The sequence below is a fragment of the Notechis scutatus genome, chromosome 3 (assembly GCF_049901735.1).
Source record: "Notechis scutatus isolate UNSWTSFEM ecotype Mainland chromosome 3, rNotScu1.2, whole genome shotgun sequence".
In the NCBI taxonomy this organism is placed as follows: domain Eukaryota; kingdom Metazoa; phylum Chordata; class Lepidosauria; order Squamata; family Elapidae; genus Notechis; species Notechis scutatus.
This window is the reverse complement of record NC_142011.1, coordinates 187,262,034-187,281,191: the sequence shown is the minus strand read 5'-3', so window position 1 is coordinate 187,281,191 and position 19,158 is coordinate 187,262,034. Positions and strand designations below refer to the sequence as shown.

General features: G+C 35.0%; 1 protein-coding gene across 1 annotated transcript in view; it reads left to right on the top strand.

Moving 5' to 3' along the window:
* LRP12 (LDL receptor related protein 12) overlaps nucleotides 1–17,091 on the top strand; it is a 34,358-nt gene extending 17,267 nt beyond the window's left edge. The window contains exons 2-7 of the mRNA XM_026689878.2: nucleotides 530–586; nucleotides 7,648–7,783; nucleotides 9,029–9,231; nucleotides 10,687–11,785; nucleotides 12,555–12,687; nucleotides 14,585–17,091. Coding sequence (XP_026545663.2) covers nucleotides 530–586; nucleotides 7,648–7,783; nucleotides 9,029–9,231; nucleotides 10,687–11,785; nucleotides 12,555–12,687; nucleotides 14,585–15,445 — 2,489 coding nt within the window. The 3' untranslated portion in view covers nucleotides 15,446–17,091. The remainder of the gene's footprint in view (nucleotides 1–529; nucleotides 587–7,647; nucleotides 7,784–9,028; nucleotides 9,232–10,686; nucleotides 11,786–12,554; nucleotides 12,688–14,584) is intronic.
* Nucleotides 17,092–19,158: the final 2,067 nt, after the last annotated feature.

Here is a 19,158-nt window from a genome sequence, read left to right as displayed (position 1 = left end):
CTAGCTTATTTCAAAAGCAATCAGGATCTGCTTGATCAGGGTTCATATGCTGACTCCGTATAAGAAAAAATCTGAAAGAACTTCAGCCATTGAGATTTTTCCTTTTATTATCCTTACATGTCTCATTATATTTTTCCCTTAAAAGCAGGAAGAGAAGTATAAAAAGAGTGAAAGAGCACTGGAAGACTAAACTAAACTAAATAGTTCAAATCCCTTGTCTGTTGCAAGCTAACCAAGCTCTTAGTACCTTTTTAGTTCTTTGCATAACTTATTCATTGGATGTAACATGGATTCCTTTGGTTCTTTAATTATATCATCATTTTATTCCCACCCATCGTTTCCTTTTCTTTTAAAAATACAGCACAAGAGACCTAAGATCTGCAGTATTTGAAAATTAAATGTTAACGTAGTATTAAATTAGAATATTAAAGTGGTTCATTTTTTTGTTCTTTTCTGTAATACTGTATCTGAATTTTTTTTAAACAAATTTTATCTTGAAAATTAGTTTATTCATTATGTTTAATTTTAGGAAACAGTGCTCTTGCAGAACGTTCTGAAAATGTTCATATTTCAGGAAGCTCAACTGGTAAGTCTCTCTTTTTTGTAATGTTTAAATTTCATGCATGACTTAAATAGTAAATATTGAAAGCCACCTGGTATCTTATGAAAAGATATTTGGCTATAAAAATTATTACTGCTTTTTGCAGCATGTAATAAGGAATGAAGCAACTGGAACATGGAAATTTTTTTTTCATAAGATAAATTTGATACCACTACTATGGTCACGAACAGATTATTCCTCTCTGTTTAATTATATTTCATAGAAACATTAAAAAGAAAAGTTAGCTAATTTGATTTCTTATATCAAAGTTTTATGCAATTAAATGTTTTGAGTTTTTAAAGTGTGTATTACACATCTTAAAACATGATGCAACATCTGAGGATGCTTTCATTTGACTGCACTACTATCTACTCTACAGAATAATAGAGTGAGGTCCTTAAGGTTTGTTCTACTCCTTTGTAGCCAAAAGGAAAAAAATACGAAGAATTCCTGATGCTTGGTAGTATTGTTCTGGGCACGTGTGTGTGTGTGTGTGTGTGTATTTAAAATAGTAAAAGCCAACCAGGTGTTTTTTTTTGCACCCTAAAGAGCAAAATTAATAAAGTATATTAAGCAGTAATAAACATTCACATTCATAATTAAACAATTAATTGAAATATGCATTGCCCAACAAAACACAGCAAAGAAAAAGAAAAAAAATAGAAGGCTTTCCAAAGATTTTTTGAAAATCTATAATGATTGGCTTTAATGGACCAAGTGGGAGACTGTGCCACAGCTAGGCTATGGCTATAGAAAAGCCATCTTCATTGCACTTGTTACTTTAGTTGCCTCAAATGGAGACAAGCAAGAAGGACCTCTCCTACTGAACATAAGACACAAAGTATAAGCAGGGTGAAAGCAATCATTGCAGTAATTTACTTTAAAGTCAGTCAGGACACGTTTTCAAAAAAAAATCTGATTTTTTTTTCATTGACCTTTCTTGCTTTTCTAGCTGATAGATGAATAGTGTGGACATCTGCAGCTCCAGCTTTATATTAATGTACTAGCATTAAGGTTTCTATGAATAGAATTTGAATTAAGACTAGTCTTGCATAGTGAATCAATTCACCTAAATTCTAACTTAAGAGAGTCAGTGGATTTGGTGTAGTGGATAAGGTGCCAGGCTAGAAACCAGTAGACACGAGTTCTAATCCTGCCTTTGGAACAAAGCCTGCTAGGTGGTCTTGGTCCAGTTACATGCTGTCAACTCTAGGAAGCAGACATTGGCAAACTTATTTCTGAAATACTTTGCCAAGAAAACCTGCAAAAACTTGTCCCAGGAGACGCCAGAAATGAAAAACTGACTCAAAGGTACAAAAACAAACGCTCTTGTATATATGAAATGAAATAATGACACACTTTAAAAAAATACCTTCAGTTGTAGCAGTAGCACTTAGACTTACATACCGCTTCACAGTGCTTTTACAGTCCTCTCTAAGTGGATTACAGAGTCAGGATATTGCCCCCAACAATTTGGGTCTTAAGCATAAATATTGAGGATAAAGCAAAAACAATTCTGGAAGGACATGGTTCCCCAGACATCAACAGAAAGATGTAACATAAATCTTCAAGAGGAACCAGAGTGGAGAGGGCTGGAAAAGAATTGATGAATGATTTGTTCTTTAATCACAAACTTTTTACATTGAAATTTTGTGAATAATAATAACTACTACTACTACTACTACTACTACTACTACTACTACTACTATGGGACTTCAGCATCCAAACAGACAGGCACCTACCACATAACACCCCGTACTTAACAGTTGTCGATAAGAAACACAAGTCTGAATAGTGGATGTGGCAGTGCCTGGAGGCAGCAGAATAGAAGAGAAAGAACTGGAAAAGATAACAAAATACAAAGACCTACAAATAGAAATAGAACGACTATGGCAAAGGCAAGCAAGGGTAGTACCAATAGTAAAAGATGCCTTGGGTGCAGTCCCAAAACAATTGGAACACCACTTGAACACCATAGGCATTGACAAGTTTGCCATCAGTCAATTGCAGAAGGCAGCTTTACTTGGAACAGCTTCTATCCTGTGGCGATATCTGCAACACCATCAATCATCCAGATTTGCCTATCCCAGGTCCTTGGTAAGGACTCAGTAGGTAGACAAAAATGCCAAACCCAGTCTGAACATCTGGTTGACTGTGCGATTAATCATCATCATCAAACGTATATGTTCTGACTATAGCCTGACTTCTAGCGACTATAAGAATTTAAATATATAAGTGTATGCAAATAATTTTCTTAGTAAGATAATTGAACAATGTTGTGGGTGGTTAAGATTCACCTAGAAAAATGGAACACTGTAAGATGACTGATTGAATTTCAAGGAGCTATATTTTAAAACCTCTTTTACTTTTGTAAACAGAGAATAATGTGGCATGGCACACCACTCATATAGCAAACAATAAAATTCATCTTAGCTGATTTTAGACAAACTAGATAGTAGATAGCAATTAAGGTGCAAAAGAAGGAAGCTATGGCCTTGTCCAAGTTCTCACTGCTTCCTATGGCCTCGACTATTGAACTATTTACTTTTGGTTTTGTCAGGAAATGGAACACTTGAACCATAAAAATGGTTCAAGTGTTCTCTGTTCTGACAAAACCAAAAGTACTCAGTTTGTACTCAGAAAGTTCTAACAAAAAGATTTAAAGTCAGGCTATTTTGTTCTCAAAACAAAAGATCTTTTGTGTTTCTTGCATATTTGCAATTGGAATTAAAAATGCCTAATAAAATTCCCTGATTAAAAGCTAGAGAGGACAATTCTGGAGCCATTTCTATGCTTTGACCGTGCTTTTTTCTAAGCAAACTTAGAAAAAATTATATCATATTTTAAACACATAAAAGCTTAGCTTTCTTTGCTTCAAAATCACTCTCAATATCTACAACTGACCCAAATTTGTTTGTTCATTCAGCCAAATCTCTTCAAAACAGAATGACAGAGTCGAAAGGGACTTTGGAGCTCTTCTAGTCCAATCCCCTGCTCAGGCCTGAAGCCCTATACCATTTTAGACAAATGGTTGTCCAATCTCTTCTTAAAAACTTCCAGTGTTGGAGCATTCACAACTTCTGGAAGCAAGTTGTTCCACTGATTAATTGTTCTAACCAAGAGCGGGCTTCAAAAATTTTGGCAAAGGGTTCTCTGCCCAGTTGCTGGGTAGGTGTGGCCATGGTGTGCGTGGCCTAGTCAGCCTCCAGCACCATGGTGGTGGTGGTGGGCGTTTTTGCCCTCCCTGGGCTCCGGAGGCTTTCCTTGAGCCTCCAGGAGGGCGAAAACTGCCTCCTCAGGCTTCGGAGGCTCTTTGGAAGCCAGAGATGGGTCCACTTCTGGCGTTCCTGAATTTCCGGAAGGTCCATTTTTCGCCCTCCCTGAGCCTCCGTGCGCACCTTGCACTTACCTGCATTCAAAACGGGCCGCATGGGGACTCCGGGGAGGGGAGGGGTGGGTGGGGCCAGCCGGGAGTGTGATTTGGGGGTTCTCCAAACTGCACAGAATCTTAGCTAGGGGCTCTCCTGAGCCCCTGCGAACCTCCAGCAGCCCACCCCTGGTTCTAACCATCAGGAAATTTCTTTTTAGTTCTAAGTTGCTTCTCTCCTTGATTAGTTTCCAACCATTGCTTCTTGTCCTGCCTTCAGGTACTTTGGGGAAAGGCTGACTGTCAAATAGGTTGACAATTCTTTTAAGTTCTGGAATTAAAGTTCTTGCAAACCAATCGTACATTTCCAGTTTAAAACAAATATATATTAATTCAACGTATCCGGTGTGCACTCACTGAACTACATTCAAATTGCCAGGAATATTGTATGACTGGAAATCAGCATGATTCTACAGAATTTAATAGTATCTATTCTAATTTTGGGGGGCTTTTACATTTTTTCCTGGTAATCTTACATTTTAATTGTTATAGCTGGTATTAGTTTCTGGCATAAGCATTGTGCCACCAACCCCACCCCCCATATATAATATGGAAATAGTAATTGAGAGAACATACACTAAAGGCATTTAGTGTAAACCATCTGAAATCCCATAGAAATCAGGAATTAGGTATATACACTATATACCCTAAGTATTTAAATATTTTGGGCTTTAATTTTAATAATGGTAGAAAGGCAATCTTACAAGTATTTTGCAAATATTATTCAAAATGAATAAAGAACGATCATTCATAGTAGAAAGTCAGGAATATATTTTTCCTTGGTGTTTTTCTTTCTAACAGACGCATGAGGAGGGCAAAGCGGTGTACATTAAAGAACTGCAAATGAATCACAGTATTTGATAGTACGAAGATCAATTGTCCCCTTCATTAGTTTTATTGCTTTCAAATCCTGTATTGTAATTTTGGGATTGTGAGTTAACAACCCCCACTAGGGAATTTCTAGCAAATTTGAAAGGGTGCCTGTCTGATTTGTCTGTACAGAGTAAGAATCCTATCAGACTACATTCCAGCCCAGAATCCATTTGTACTTCAAATTCTTCCTGCTTTGTTTTGTTCCTGTTCTAAAATTCCCTCCCAAGATCCTCAGTTCCATGTTTTGTTTGTTTATCAAATTTATATAGTCACCCATCTCATGAGAATTTAGTTTGTGCAGTGCATAATAGTATTTATTACACTTGACAGGGCTTGCTGTAAAAAGCAGTTTGTCCCACTAAGGAAATGGGCAGAAGTGAGTCAGCATCCTCTTTTCTATCTCCATGGCATCATCAGTCGATGGCTACTCTTAAAAGGCAGACAGTGAAATTTTAGTGGCAAAATTCCTGGCTAAGTTGAATTAACAGCTGCAGGCTCAGATGTCTGATCGTTGCTGCCCTAGATGGACTTGGGTGCTAGAAAAAAACATAGTGGTGGCTTTAAAGATTCTATTGTTTTGGGTTCTTAGTGATTTCATGGACTTGCAATTTGCCATTAGCTTCTCCCAGGACGTTTTCTCAAGCCTACGTGTGGTATTTCCTATAGGAATCCAGTCCTAAAGCTAACAAGTTCAACCACATTCCATCTGTTGCCCTCAACAGGCAGACGGATCTTCCTACCAAAAGTTCTTTCTGATATTCTGTCCAATATTGGGATTCATAAGAAAGCAGTTTGAATGAGACTTAGAGATTTTATAAAATGAGGGTTAACTTACCAGTTAAAAGATAAAAACAAAATAAATAATGATTTGTCATAACATATTTAGAGTTTTTTTCCAGTGGTTTTTTTTATTACTAAGGGTCTGTTGGGGTAATGACATTTGGAAAACTTCTGTTTTTGAAGGAATTCATTGCATTTTTAAAAAACAACTAATATTAATGATATAGCTGCAGTTTTTAAATTATGATTTCAAAATTCTTTGGAAGGGAAGTAGTTTGTCTTGAGGATTGTTGACCTTTATATGGAGATGAGATGATCTGTTCTAGCTCATATCATGACTTCCAAGAAAGATTATGTAAATAAATATAGAAGTTCTTCCAAAATGGTGGTATAAGAGCACCACCTAATGGGTAGTTAAACACACACAAAAAACCCTGAAATCATTTCTGTGTATTTGTGAAAAATCTGAATTCTAAATTTTAAGGTTTGCATTGTTAAAAATTCCAGTAATTATAATATATAATGAGCATAAACTTCTTTACTTTAAACCAAGTGCTCATTTCAGCTTTATAATAAAACATTTTTGCTAGAGGTATGTTGCCTACAGCCTGTTACCTTTACCATACTACATTTGTGTATACTGTATTTTCCATAATATAATGTTGAGTTTACATTGTTCACATGTAATAGGGAGTTGCTGGATTTATATTTATTTTACTGACAAGATTAATTTTCACTCCATTTTATTTTTCTTTTTGTTCTTTTATCATATAGGTCTAATATTTTTGTCTTATTTTCTTTAGAATAAATGAATGAAATAATAAATGCATTTCACTATTTTTACCTCACTTGTATATGTGAGTTTGTATAAACTTTTGGAAAATATTTGCAATAGTTATGTATTGTACTGACATTTAAAAGACAAATATCATTTAGCTGTTGCTGCCTTGTAACAATATCTTGACATTTTGATCTGGACAAGTGATATTTTTAGCTTTAGAGGCATTTAAGTTATTAGAAGCAATCATTTAAATGATACCTAAATTAGTAGATGTAATTATAAAATATTTAAAATCCATGATTAGTCATTATAAGTACTTCTATTGATTAAGCAATTTGATGTGAAATGTTTAATGACTGAATGGAACATAAAATTTGATATCCCCATTTTTGTCACAACAGGTATCTTAGTGTACAGCTTGTTCAACATCAAAAAATAAGATTTCATAGTTATTTGGATTCTGTTACACATATGGCAAAACTATGAGTACTTCATGTTGTTGGAGAGACAATTAAAATAATACTAAATTAAAATGTATGTTAATGTCCTACAGTTAGTTTACATACTGGATTGAAAATGTGAACCTATTTGTGATTTACAAACAATTTCCTATGTAGATTATATGGATTATTATAATAAAAAATACTTCTTTACTGAAATTAACTAAACTATGTATATGCATTTATATACTCACAAGACTATACTCCATGGTATACTATAATAATTTATTGTTATTTTCTTTTATCATTTTCACCTTTATGTTTTGTTTAAATAAATAATTACATATATGTGTCTTTTAAAATTACTATAATGTTATACTGACATTTCATTCAAATTTTAATGATTTAAAAATAATTTTATTTCTGTGAAAATCAAAAATGACCATCAAAATATTTATTCAGGTTTATTTGATTTTATTTATTATAGTTTTATTCAATTGTGATAATAGTGGAAAGTGACTGGTAGGGGATAGGAATGTTATTTTTGGTGTGCAATCACTCTCCATGCAACCTACAATTCTACATAACAGATTTGGAGATAATGTGTTTGGCTTCAAGTGGTAAGATGGTTCTACTAGAAGGACCATTATTGAGGGAATCTCCAAATGTTCTTTCACTTAAACTTAAGTAACAGAATGCAATAATACTTTATGACTATTAACATCAACTCTACATATTTTTCCAGGTTGTGGAGATATTCCAGAACAAATTAAAGGTCCAAGTGGGATAATCACAAGCCCAGGCTGGCCTCTTGAATATCCTGCTAGATTGAATTGTAGCTGGTATATCCAGGCAAATCCAGGAGAAATTATTACAATAAGGTAACTCATTTATATTTTAGGGATATAATGTGAAAAGTGTAAATTAAAGTTAAAAATCTACTGAAAATTAAGAGCTTTACAGATTTTTTGATTAATTGCATTTATCTTCAGATTTATTGGTATCAATCAAGAGATACTAATAAATCTGAAGATAAATGCAATTAATAATCATTAAAAAAGAAAGCATCCTTATACTAACTAGACTTTCAGGTACATTATTAAGACAGACTGTTGAATCCTAAAATAAAAATGAAGACCAATAACATTTCCCATAATTTCATATATTGGGTTCTGTTGTAGAGTTTAATAAGTCAGGAAGAAAATATTTACAAATTCAACTTTTTGAAAAAGGTCAAGCAAAACTGGTCACTAACCATGTACTTCTTTTGGTTTTTCTCCATGTCCCATCATAATTTTTTTGGGAAGCAGTTTCTTTGTGGCAAGGGGGTCTGTTCATTCGAAGTAGCAAAATCTTTTGAACAAACTACATTCATTAGGCAAAAAAAAAAAAGCCTTAATTATACCGAAGATGTTTTTCCATTCTTGGATGTGCTTATTTACTATAACATTGTATACATTTTTAACTTGCTGAGAAAGGATGTGACAAGTTTTGAAAACTTCCAAAGTGAAACAAAATCGAAAAATGTTTCCAATTCATCTACCTTTTGCACAAAAAGAAATATAAAATTTGCTATGACTTTTAATAGTAGACTACCCAGTCTCTGATATAGATACAGATTGCTTGCTTAGAATAGCTAAAAGAGAGAAAGGAATAGTCTGACTGATATATCCTGCTTTTTTGACAAGTTAATTTCCCTCATAAGCTCTGTTTTCAATTAAACCAGAGAAGTGGAATAACCCATATTTTCATGACAGAAAAAGCTCATAGATGCAGATAGTTTTTAGGTATTTATAGCATGCAGTTATTTAGTTTAAAACTGATAGGGCTTTCAAAGGTTTCCCCTTTCCCTTCAAAATATTAGGCAAAAAATTAATAAGATAAATGTACTAACTTATTGAATAGAATATATATAAATCATTAAATGTTGTAAGCCACCTATATGTGAGTTGTCAGCTATATAAATTTGTTTAATAAAATACAGAATATTGTGATAATGTTATAAATATTTCTTTAAGCCTTGTTAAATGCTGTATATCAAAATGCATCAAACATATGTATGAAATTGCCTTTTATTAAAGTGTGATGGTAATTATTAACAAAAGAAAATTCTTTTTTTCCCATAGTTTTCAAGATTTTGATGTTCAGGGATCAAGGCGATGCAGTTCAGATTCCTTAACAATAGGGACCTACAAAAATATGGAAAATTACAGAGTATGTGGTTCCTCAGTTCCATCTCCATATATTTCTTCACAAGACCATGTTTGGATCAGATTTCATTCAGATGATATTATATCACGAAAGGGCTTCAGACTGACTTATTTTGCGGGTATGTTTAAATTTAAAAATTGTATGGTCAATGTTACACATTTGTTTAGAATGTGGGCTCAGTGTAGTTTCATGTGGAATGTATAATGACTAGATTCAAACAAGTCACTAGGACATGATTTTGTTTAACTGGAATTTATCAAATCACACAACATATGAATTCATAAATTGTGATTTACAAACAAAAATGGCTCACTTAACATGAATGGCTAAGCCCAAACCCAATGAATTGCATTATAATTGGCTTTAGTCTATACATAAATCTTCTTTATGATAGAAACCTATAATTTTTCTAGTGTTTAAAGTGAAAAAACTGCTAACAGGTAATTTTTTTTAATTTTTAGAAACATTTGAGGATTGTTATGCATTTTTTATTAACTTAAATATGTTAATAGTTGATCTACAGCTTAGGAGGAGGACCTAATCTTGGCAATAATGTGAAAATATTCTCTGAAAAATACTGCTTTTCTGAAACAGACAAAGTGACACACAAAATAAAGTAACTGAACTTATGTTATATATCAATAGCCAACACTATCAAATTGGTCATGTTGATAGAATACAATCCAACTATTTATTTATCAGTTAGTGAAATGTTTATTAACTATGGATAAACATTTTATTTCTTGTTCTTTTATATCAATTTTTACTCTTGGTGGCTGTCTCAACTAGTCCTTGCAATTTAATGGCAAGATTTAAGAAATGATTTGCAACTGCCTCCTTTCTAGGGCTGAGAGAGAGAGAGACTGATCCAAGGAGTTCCAGGTTGCTTTTTGTGTAAGACAGGACTAAAAGTCACCATTTCCAAGTTTCTAGTCCGATTCCTTAACTATTACACCGAACCGGCTCTTAATTATGTCAAAATTAAATTACAGGACTGTTCACATATGAACAGGAATAAAGTATTTAGACACAAAAGTGATTTTTCATTTTGAGATCTCCTCTCAATGTGTAAGGAGCCTTAGAATTGCTTTGGAGAAGCTGTTAGGAAGCAGCAAGTGCTAAAGCACACATTAAGCAGTATAGGGCAAGAGTAGAGTATTTGAGACACAGAAAGCCCAACATGCATACTTGCTAGATGCTGTTCTATAAAGCTTAGTAAAGTGCAATTGTACTCTTCATGTAGACTTGGCAACTTTAAGACTTGTGGACTTCAACTCCCAGAATTCTCCAGTCAACATACCTCCATGTGGCCAAGAGTCATGAAAAGGATTCTGATTCTTGGTTTTGTTACATCATGCGTGCAAGAGTTTAGGGGAACCTAGTTATTTTTGGGCTTCCAAACCTCAGATATCCACAGAAATATGAGTAAGCTGAAAGAAAACCAGGTCTTTATTCTCCAGTTCCTTTTTCTACAGTTTACCTCACAGGTAGATGGGGCTAAGGTAAAATTAGAAAGTAGTAATGGTAGAAAGTGGTTAAATAATGAAATGTTTCTTAAATATATCTGTTTCAGGGAAATCCAGCGAAATGCGTTGCGACTGTAACCAGTTCCACTGTGCTAATGGGAAATGTGTTCCAGAATCTTGGAAGTGTAATGACATGGATGAATGTGGAGATAATTCTGATGAAGAGATCTGTCCCAAGGCTAGTGCTCCAACTGCTGCTCCCTTCCCGCCATGTGCATACAATCAGTTCCAGTGTCTCTCACGTTTCAATGTTTATACTTGCATTCCAGAATCTTCAAGATGTGACGGAAACCTTGACTGTCTTGACTTAGGAGATGAAATAGACTGTGGCATGCCAAGCTGTGGGCAGTTACTAAAATATTTTTATGGTACTTTTAATTCTCCTAATTATCCAGACTTTTATCCACCAGGGAGCAATTGCACTTGGCTGATAGATACAGGAGATCACCGCAAAGTTATTTTGCGTTTCACTGACTTTAAACTTGATGGTACTGGTTATGGGGATTATGTCAAAATATACGACGGACTAGAAGAAAATCCACACAAGCTCTTGCGTGTTTTAACTGCCTTTGACTCTCATGCACCTCTTACAGTTGTTTCATCTTCTGGTCAAATCAGAGTGCATTTTTGTGCTGACAAAGTAAATGCTGCAAGAGGATTTAATGCTACCTATCAAGTAGATGGTTTTTGTCTGCCATGGGAAATTCCCTGTGGTGGGAACTGGGGATGTTATACCGAGCAGCAGCATTGCGATGGCTACTGGCATTGTCCAAATGGAAGGGATGAAACCAACTGCACCATGTGTCAGAAGGAAGAATTCCCCTGCTCCCGGAATGGTGTCTGTTACCCACGCTCTGATCGCTGCAACTACCAAAATCATTGTCCCAATGGTTCTGATGAAAAGAATTGCTTCTTTTGCCAGCTAGGGAACTTCCACTGCAAAAATAATCGTTGTGTGTTTGAAAGCTGGGTGTGTGATTCCCAAGATGACTGTGGGGATGGTAGTGATGAAGAGAACTGTCCCGTGATTGTACCCACCAGAGTAATCACAGCTGCTGTCATTGGAAGCCTTATCTGTGGGTTGCTTCTTGTCATCGCATTGGGATGTACTTGTAAACTGTATTCATTAAGAATGTTTGAACGAAGGTAAGCAACCTGTAAGCTTAAACCACTGGTTTGTTTTCCTTTGTCTGAAAATATTATACAGATAGTACTTGACTTGGCAGACATTCATTTAATGACCATTCAAAGTTACAGTGGCACTGAAAAAGTGACTTATGACCGTTTTTCACACATGACCGTTTCAGCATCCCCTTGGCCATGTGATCAAAATTCGGATTCTTGGCAACTGGTTCATATTTATGATTGTTGCAGATCATAGGTCATCTTTTGTGGCCTGACAAATGATCATAGGAGATCATAAGTCATCTTTTCGTGGCCTGACAAATAAAGTCATGGGGAAGCCAGTCTCACTTAACAATCCGTGTTACTAAGTTAAGGACTGCAGTGATTCACTTAACAACTGTAGCTAGAAAATGGGATAAAACTCAACTTAAAGCTGTCTTGCTTTAAGACAGAAATGTTGGGCTTAATTGTGGTTGAAAGTCAAGGCTTACATGTTATTTGTCAAAGAAAAAGTTTTTAAAAAGTTGACTGCTTTAAATACATGAAAAAATAAGAAATTGGAATTGATATGCTTACACAAGTTAGTTCTTTGATGAAATTATTATTGCTCTCAATTATTTTTGCACCATCAATATACAAATATGTCTTACATGAAAAGAGGACAGATCTCAGTCCTTGGCAGTTGCCATCTAAGAGTAGCACAAAGTGTATAACACAAAATGTTGCTGCTGTTATATATACATTGAAACAAGTGAGTTGGACTCTATAGCATGTCTGTATTTTTGGGCAGGTCATTTGAAACACAACTGTCAAGGGTTGAGGCTGAGTTATTGAGAAGAGAAGCCCCTCCTTCTTATGGACAGTTGATTGCACAAGGTCTAATTCCACCCGTTGAAGATTTCCCAGTTTGTTCGCCAAATCAGGTAAGAACTTCTATGGTAACTATAAATTGGCTGCTCTGAAAAATCATGCACTACTTTGTTTAGTTCATCTCCTTACTACAACAGGGTTCTCTAGGCTCAAAATTATATTTATTTACATTTCATATTTCAGAACATCAAAGAGAGGAAGATATATAATTTGCCAAATATATAATTTTTGACACATCCTTTAGATCCAACCCAGCATCTCTTTTATCTTGTCTTTCCCTCTCTTCAAAATAAGGCAATTAGATTGGGAATATTTTTGCTAAATCTAATTGCTATCAGATTAGGATTTTTTTCAGAGATACAAACTCAGGCTACTTCAGTTTAATAAGTGAAGTAATTACATTTCATGGGTGCTTGAAATGTTTCTGAAATAAATCTGAAAAATATTTCAGATTCGCAAACTGTATCTGGATACTACCTTGTGAATAACTCTCCTACATACACCACATACATGTGGAATAGTTCTAGTCATTATATGGAGATAGTTGATTTTTGATTACTTGCATTTCATGACTGCTTGTTTATTGTCTTTCAATTTCCATTGAAATGTTTCCTGTTTTTTTTTTTTTAAAAACTTACAGAAGTCCTCAAAGCATGTTGAAATAATTTATTTTCTCTGATTACTAGTCTCAGTATAAATTCTGTAGAGTGTTTAGAGAAAAATCATACAGATTTTTATATGCATAATATTTATATTATCACTGTAATAATGGAGTTGGACAGATGTTACTGTGCATTGTTGGCAAAGCATGACAAAGTATTCCATGACAAAAAAAATTACCATGTCCTAATTTTATAGAAATTTCTAAGTAGTTCTTTAAATATCAGACACCATGTCAGTAACACCATGTCAGCAATGTCTAAATGTGGAAAATAATAACAACTGCACCATTAAACCCACTACCAAGCCAGTGTGTATGATGAACTAAAGAACTGAAATTATAATTAAGCCTGAGACAAATCCATGTATCATCTTTCGTCTTTTTAGCACAATGTTTAGTGCTTCTGTACTCTGATTTTGAAGATTGCCCAGTATCTTGGAATACTGGTGGGGCTGTCTCAAGGCTCTTATAAGTTCTATTTTATATCTTGGAGTCCTCATCTAAAATTCTCCTTCAAAGTCCACAGTGGGGCTCTAAGGATTCCACTCGATTATTTGGCCATGCCTCACTCATACTCATCCTTTGTTTCTTCAAGTAGATAATATGTAGTAATTCAGGAAACAATCTGGATTGGGTTTCAAACTGCTTATGAAAGTAAAATTAATGCCGCATGAAGTCCACTCTAGACTGTTTGCCTAGTAACAAATAGAATAGAATTCTTTATTGGCCAAGTGTGATTGGACACACAAGGAATTTGTCTTGGTGCAACTGGTCTCAGTGTACATAAAAGAAAAGATACATTTGTCAAGAGTCAAGAACCATAAGGTACAACACTTAATAATAGTCATAGGGTACAATAAGCAATCAAATCATACTAGGAAACAGTCAATATAAATCGTAAGGATACAAGCGATAAAGTTACAGTCATACAGTCACAAGTAGGAGGAGATGGGTGATAAGGAGTGATGAGAAGATTAATAGTAATAGTAGTGCAGACTTTGTAAATAGTTGGACAGTGTTGAGGGAATTATTTGGGGGTATGTACTTTTGAAAGACTATACTTAGGTGAAGTAGAAGTTAAAGCTTCAGAATGATTTTAATACTTTTACTTTTAAGACATTTTTAGAAAAAGCAGGCTTCTTGACTGCCTCATCTCTCTCCTGCTCAGATTCAGTAAGTTATTAGTTCCATGTTATGGAAAGTGATTTGCAGAAAAAATAAAATGAAACCAATATTACATTCATGTTTACCTTTTTATAGCACTAGGTTTACCTATGTTTGTTTTTCAGGCCTCAGTCTTAGAAAATTTGAGACTGGCAGTGAGATCTCAGCTTGGATTTACATCTATTAGATTTCCAATTGCTGGCCGGTCAAGCAATATTTGGAACCGAATCTTTAATTTTGCAAGATCCCGTCATTCTGCATCCATGTCATTGGGGTCATCGGATGGAGATGATCTTACCAGCCAGAACAGTAACAGAGAAACAGAAAGAAATAGTTCACATCGAAACCTCTTTTCAGTGGAATCTGATGATACAGATACAGAAAATGAACGAAGAGACACAACAGGTGCCGTTGGTGGTGTTGCTGCTACATTGCCTCAAAAGGTCCCTCCTGCAACAGCTGTGGAAGCAACTGTTTTCTGTGGAACTTCCTCAACCCAGAATACTAGCAGTAGTATAGACGGTGGAAGAGAACCAGCAAGCATGGAACCTCCGAGTTCTAGTCCAGGACGCCATCAGTTTTCTAGTGCATTAAGTCGAATGACTCAAGGGTTACGTTGGGTACGCTTCACCTTAGGAAGATCAAGTCCGGTTAATCAGAACCAAAGCCCTTTGAGACAGCTTGATAATGGAGGAGGTGGAGGAAGAGATGAAGATGACGATGTTGAAATGCTAATTCCAGTTTCTGATGTAGCATCAGACTTTGATGTGAATGATTGTTCACAACCTCTGCTCGATCTCACTTCAGATCAAGAACAAGGACTTAGACAGCTGTATAGTGCAACACCTAATGGAGCACAGCCCTCCAATCGAGATGGCCCCTGTGAGCACTGTGGAATAGTACACACTGCTCAGATACCTGACTCATGCTTAGAAGCTATGTTGAAAAATGAAACTAGTGATGATGAGGCTTTGTTACTCTGCTAAGTATTAATTGAATGAGTGGAAATGTCTGCAAGTTGGAGCAATAGGGTGATTGGTTTTTGTACTTCATCCTTAAGGGGGAAAAATAGTTTTTTGTTTCAAAAAAGAATCCAGGGCAACTCACGTGACTTCCAAATTTGATTGTGCATGACTGAATGAATCTGTTGCAACAAAGAAAGATTGTTACTGGTCTTCATGCATAATGTATGTTTGTTGCTAGGGTGGTTGTTTTGTTGTTGCTGTTGTTACTATTACCCTTTAAGGGTCCTTTTCTTGAGAGCTTTTCCTAGTACTGCTTTTTCTACTAGACTCCTTAAAGCCTGTGCAAGGAGTTGACGGAGAGTAGGTTGTCTCTGTAATTTATAAAACATATCACCAACGGGTGAACTTGGTGGAATTTTGCAGCATGCAAGTTTCTGGCATACCTGTATGTGTGCATTTTCAGTGTTGTAAAGGCATGCATCTATCACCAGTTCCTTACTCATGCTTTCTGGAAGAAAGAAAGAATAGCGCTACCTAGGAAGCGGTCCTTGGTTTCAGATAGTTTTAACATTGTGTAATTTACAGTAGGAACATGGCTGCTCAACCACACTTTTGGCTGCCTACCATTCACTCCCATTTGTCAGATTGTTTCGTTCGTAATATTTATTTCACATTAAAATCAAATCCAGTGTAAATTGCCAATATAATTTAATACAGTATACTAAATGCTAATTATTGCTGAAAGTATTCTTATTCTTTTTCCTCTTGTGCTTTATATTGTCAAATTATTCTTGTCAAGTTTTTTTCTTCTTCAGATGATGGATTTTCTCCAGTACACTACACTTTGTGTATTTGTTTGTTCTTTTTCTTGTAAACGTTCTAATGGCAGAAACTGATGGCAAAAAATGTTTTGTAGCTTTTATAACATTAACTTCAATACGTTGGTCTAGAATGGTACAACCAAATAAGGTGTAAAAATTCAAAGAAATTTTTCATCTATCTTTGTAGATAGATACTTAAAGCAGATAAATATGCATTTGATTCTTGTATATAATGTGTTTTTTAAGAAGATGAAATGGGTACACATAACTTTAGAAAACCGCAATGGATCTTTCCCTAATAGAGTTTAAATTTGTTCAGTCTAAAGGGATTTGCACTAAACCTATGTTAAGGTCTCTAAAGAATTAGTGCACATGCACTATAACTTTAAATATTAGTCTCTAATGCAACAATGAATATATACTTCCATAGCTCTGTTCTTGCATTCTAACTTTCTTTCGTTTGTTGATACAATTGAATTTGCTTTACTAACTTCCTATTTATTCACTGTATTTAAAAAACTAGTTCATGTAGTATCAGTTCTCACTTTAAAACAACAAAATGTTCTAGATTTTTGTTTTATTAGAACCCATTGTTAATGCAAAATATATCAGCAATAGAAAAAAATTCAGTTTCCAGTTTAATGGCCAGCTGGTGGTTGTTACTTCTTGATGATACCAAGAAATGAATCTTTTGAGAAGATAAAGGTTGTGAATTGCTGTTATATTTATATTTGGGCAGTCTAAGTAGGCTTAATGATTTATTATGAAAATGTATTTGTGTATGATTGTGTCCTATTTATTAAATTTTACATACATTGCTGAATGTCATTTTAAAGCATGTTTAAAGACTTGTGGAATTCTTGTTATGCTTTCAAAAAACCCCTCATGTTTTAAGATATATCACATTAAAAAAACTTGTCCTGTATTGAGATACTTTTTAAAGAAAAACCAAAATATCTATTTGTTTTCTGCTTTAAGAAAACACAAGTAGAAAGGTTTATATATAAAATTAAGTTAGAAAGTGTGATCCTTTTTGACTAACCTGAAAAATTGGATGTTATCAAATGATTGAATGATATATTTTCTCAGTAAATTGAGAAAATACGGATTTCACTTTTCCCAAAAGTACACGGATAGGGTTCAAAAAAAAAGATATCAGTTTAATTAATTCCATGGTCTAAAATAGCAAAAGTTTCTACCCCAGTCTTTAAATACGAACAGGACATAGAGCAACGGTCCCAAACCTTTCTAGCTTGGCAGTCCGGCGAATGTTGTAGTGGGGATAGTTCCTGGGAGTGGCAGGTGGGCACATGTGAGCAAACACAGCTCCATTGGTGTGAAAAGTGGAGGTGGGCACCTGCTGCTTATGTATAGGGAGCTTCAAACGTGAGTGCAACAGCTACCACTCGTCAGGGGAGCTTTGCATGCGACCGCAAGTGGTCGCCATTCGCATGAGGGGAGGTTTGTGCGTGCACAGAGGCTCGCCCACTGCTTGCATGGCCCGGTTCCAAAGAGACCGCAATCCAGTAGTGGGCTGTGGCCCGGGGGTTGGCGACCCTCACATAGAGTACTCAGTATGCTACATATTTGGGGGGTGGAGAGTGGATTCTGGAATCAAATTCAAGACTTCTAATTGCAAAATTGGCTGCTGAGTTTCAAGTATTATTTAATCTTTGAAGCTAAATATCAGGCCATTTTTCTTTAAACATAGAATTAAAGTAAAATAACTTAGAAATATACAAACCTATTGCAAAAGGCAAAAGCCTAGAATTAAAACATTTCATTTTCAGTGATTTCAAGAAAATGAAATTATTGGCTTGAATAGATCATGACTTTCTAAGAATAAAACATTTGTTTTATTCTGCATTGTAAACAATTAAGTTATTCAGCGTAATCCTATACATGGAAGTCCTTTTTTAAAAAAAGCAGCTTCATACTAAGCAAGCGTGCATAAGATTGAAACTTTAGATGCAATCACATATTTTAGATCTGGAAAAATAATTTTCCATCCAATTTTATGTGAAAAGATGTAAGCCAATGGTTCTTCATCCTCCAACAGACCAGTAAAGAACTCAGATTAATCTGATATTGTAATATCAGATCCATCTCATTTAGACTTTTCTCTTTCATTAACTTGCCTCTTTCTTTAAGTAAAAACATATCTTACAGGTCTCTTTTTTCTTCTTCTGTAGCTAGGCTTTTTTCCTAACTTGCTAATAAAACATTTCATGAAAGACTTTGCATGCCTCTCTACCTCCAGTATCTCTACCATGTCTGGCCTGGAACTTCTTTCTTGCTCTATTTTAATGTTGAAATCCTTTGAGTTTGTGGCTGCCACCCCAAACTTCTCCCCAATGGAAATGCAATTTTTATTGTAACTTTGGCTAGTTGAGCTGGATAACTCTGCTCATTAAAAAGTTCTTAAATCTAAAGATTTACTTCCTTCCAAGGTTGGACTTTACTTTCCATCTGAATTATGACCTATTCCCTATATTTTACCAACTCCTTAACACCAATGGAAATATTGCTTTGTTCCCTGATGTCTTATTAAATTTCTGCCTTTTACTTGAATTTTATGGTATCATTTCACCAGGACTATATTTTACAACTTATCAGTGTGTGTTATTCACAGAGGTGATTAAAAAATTTCCAAAGCAGTATTAGAGGGTCTCCTTTAACAAGCTCCAACATGTTTAGACAACATTCTACACTTAAGCAAAGAAGAGAGATAATGAACTGTATTTCCTGGGCCTTTGAATGTTTATCTGTGCATTCACATGACCTATAATTCTAACCCACTTAGTCTCAGGACTTCATAGCTTCTTCAAATCTGCTGTGTTTGTCTTAAAACTGAGCAATTAGCAGAAGCTGACTATAATTTTATGGTATGCTTGGAGGGCAGGGCTCCTGCCA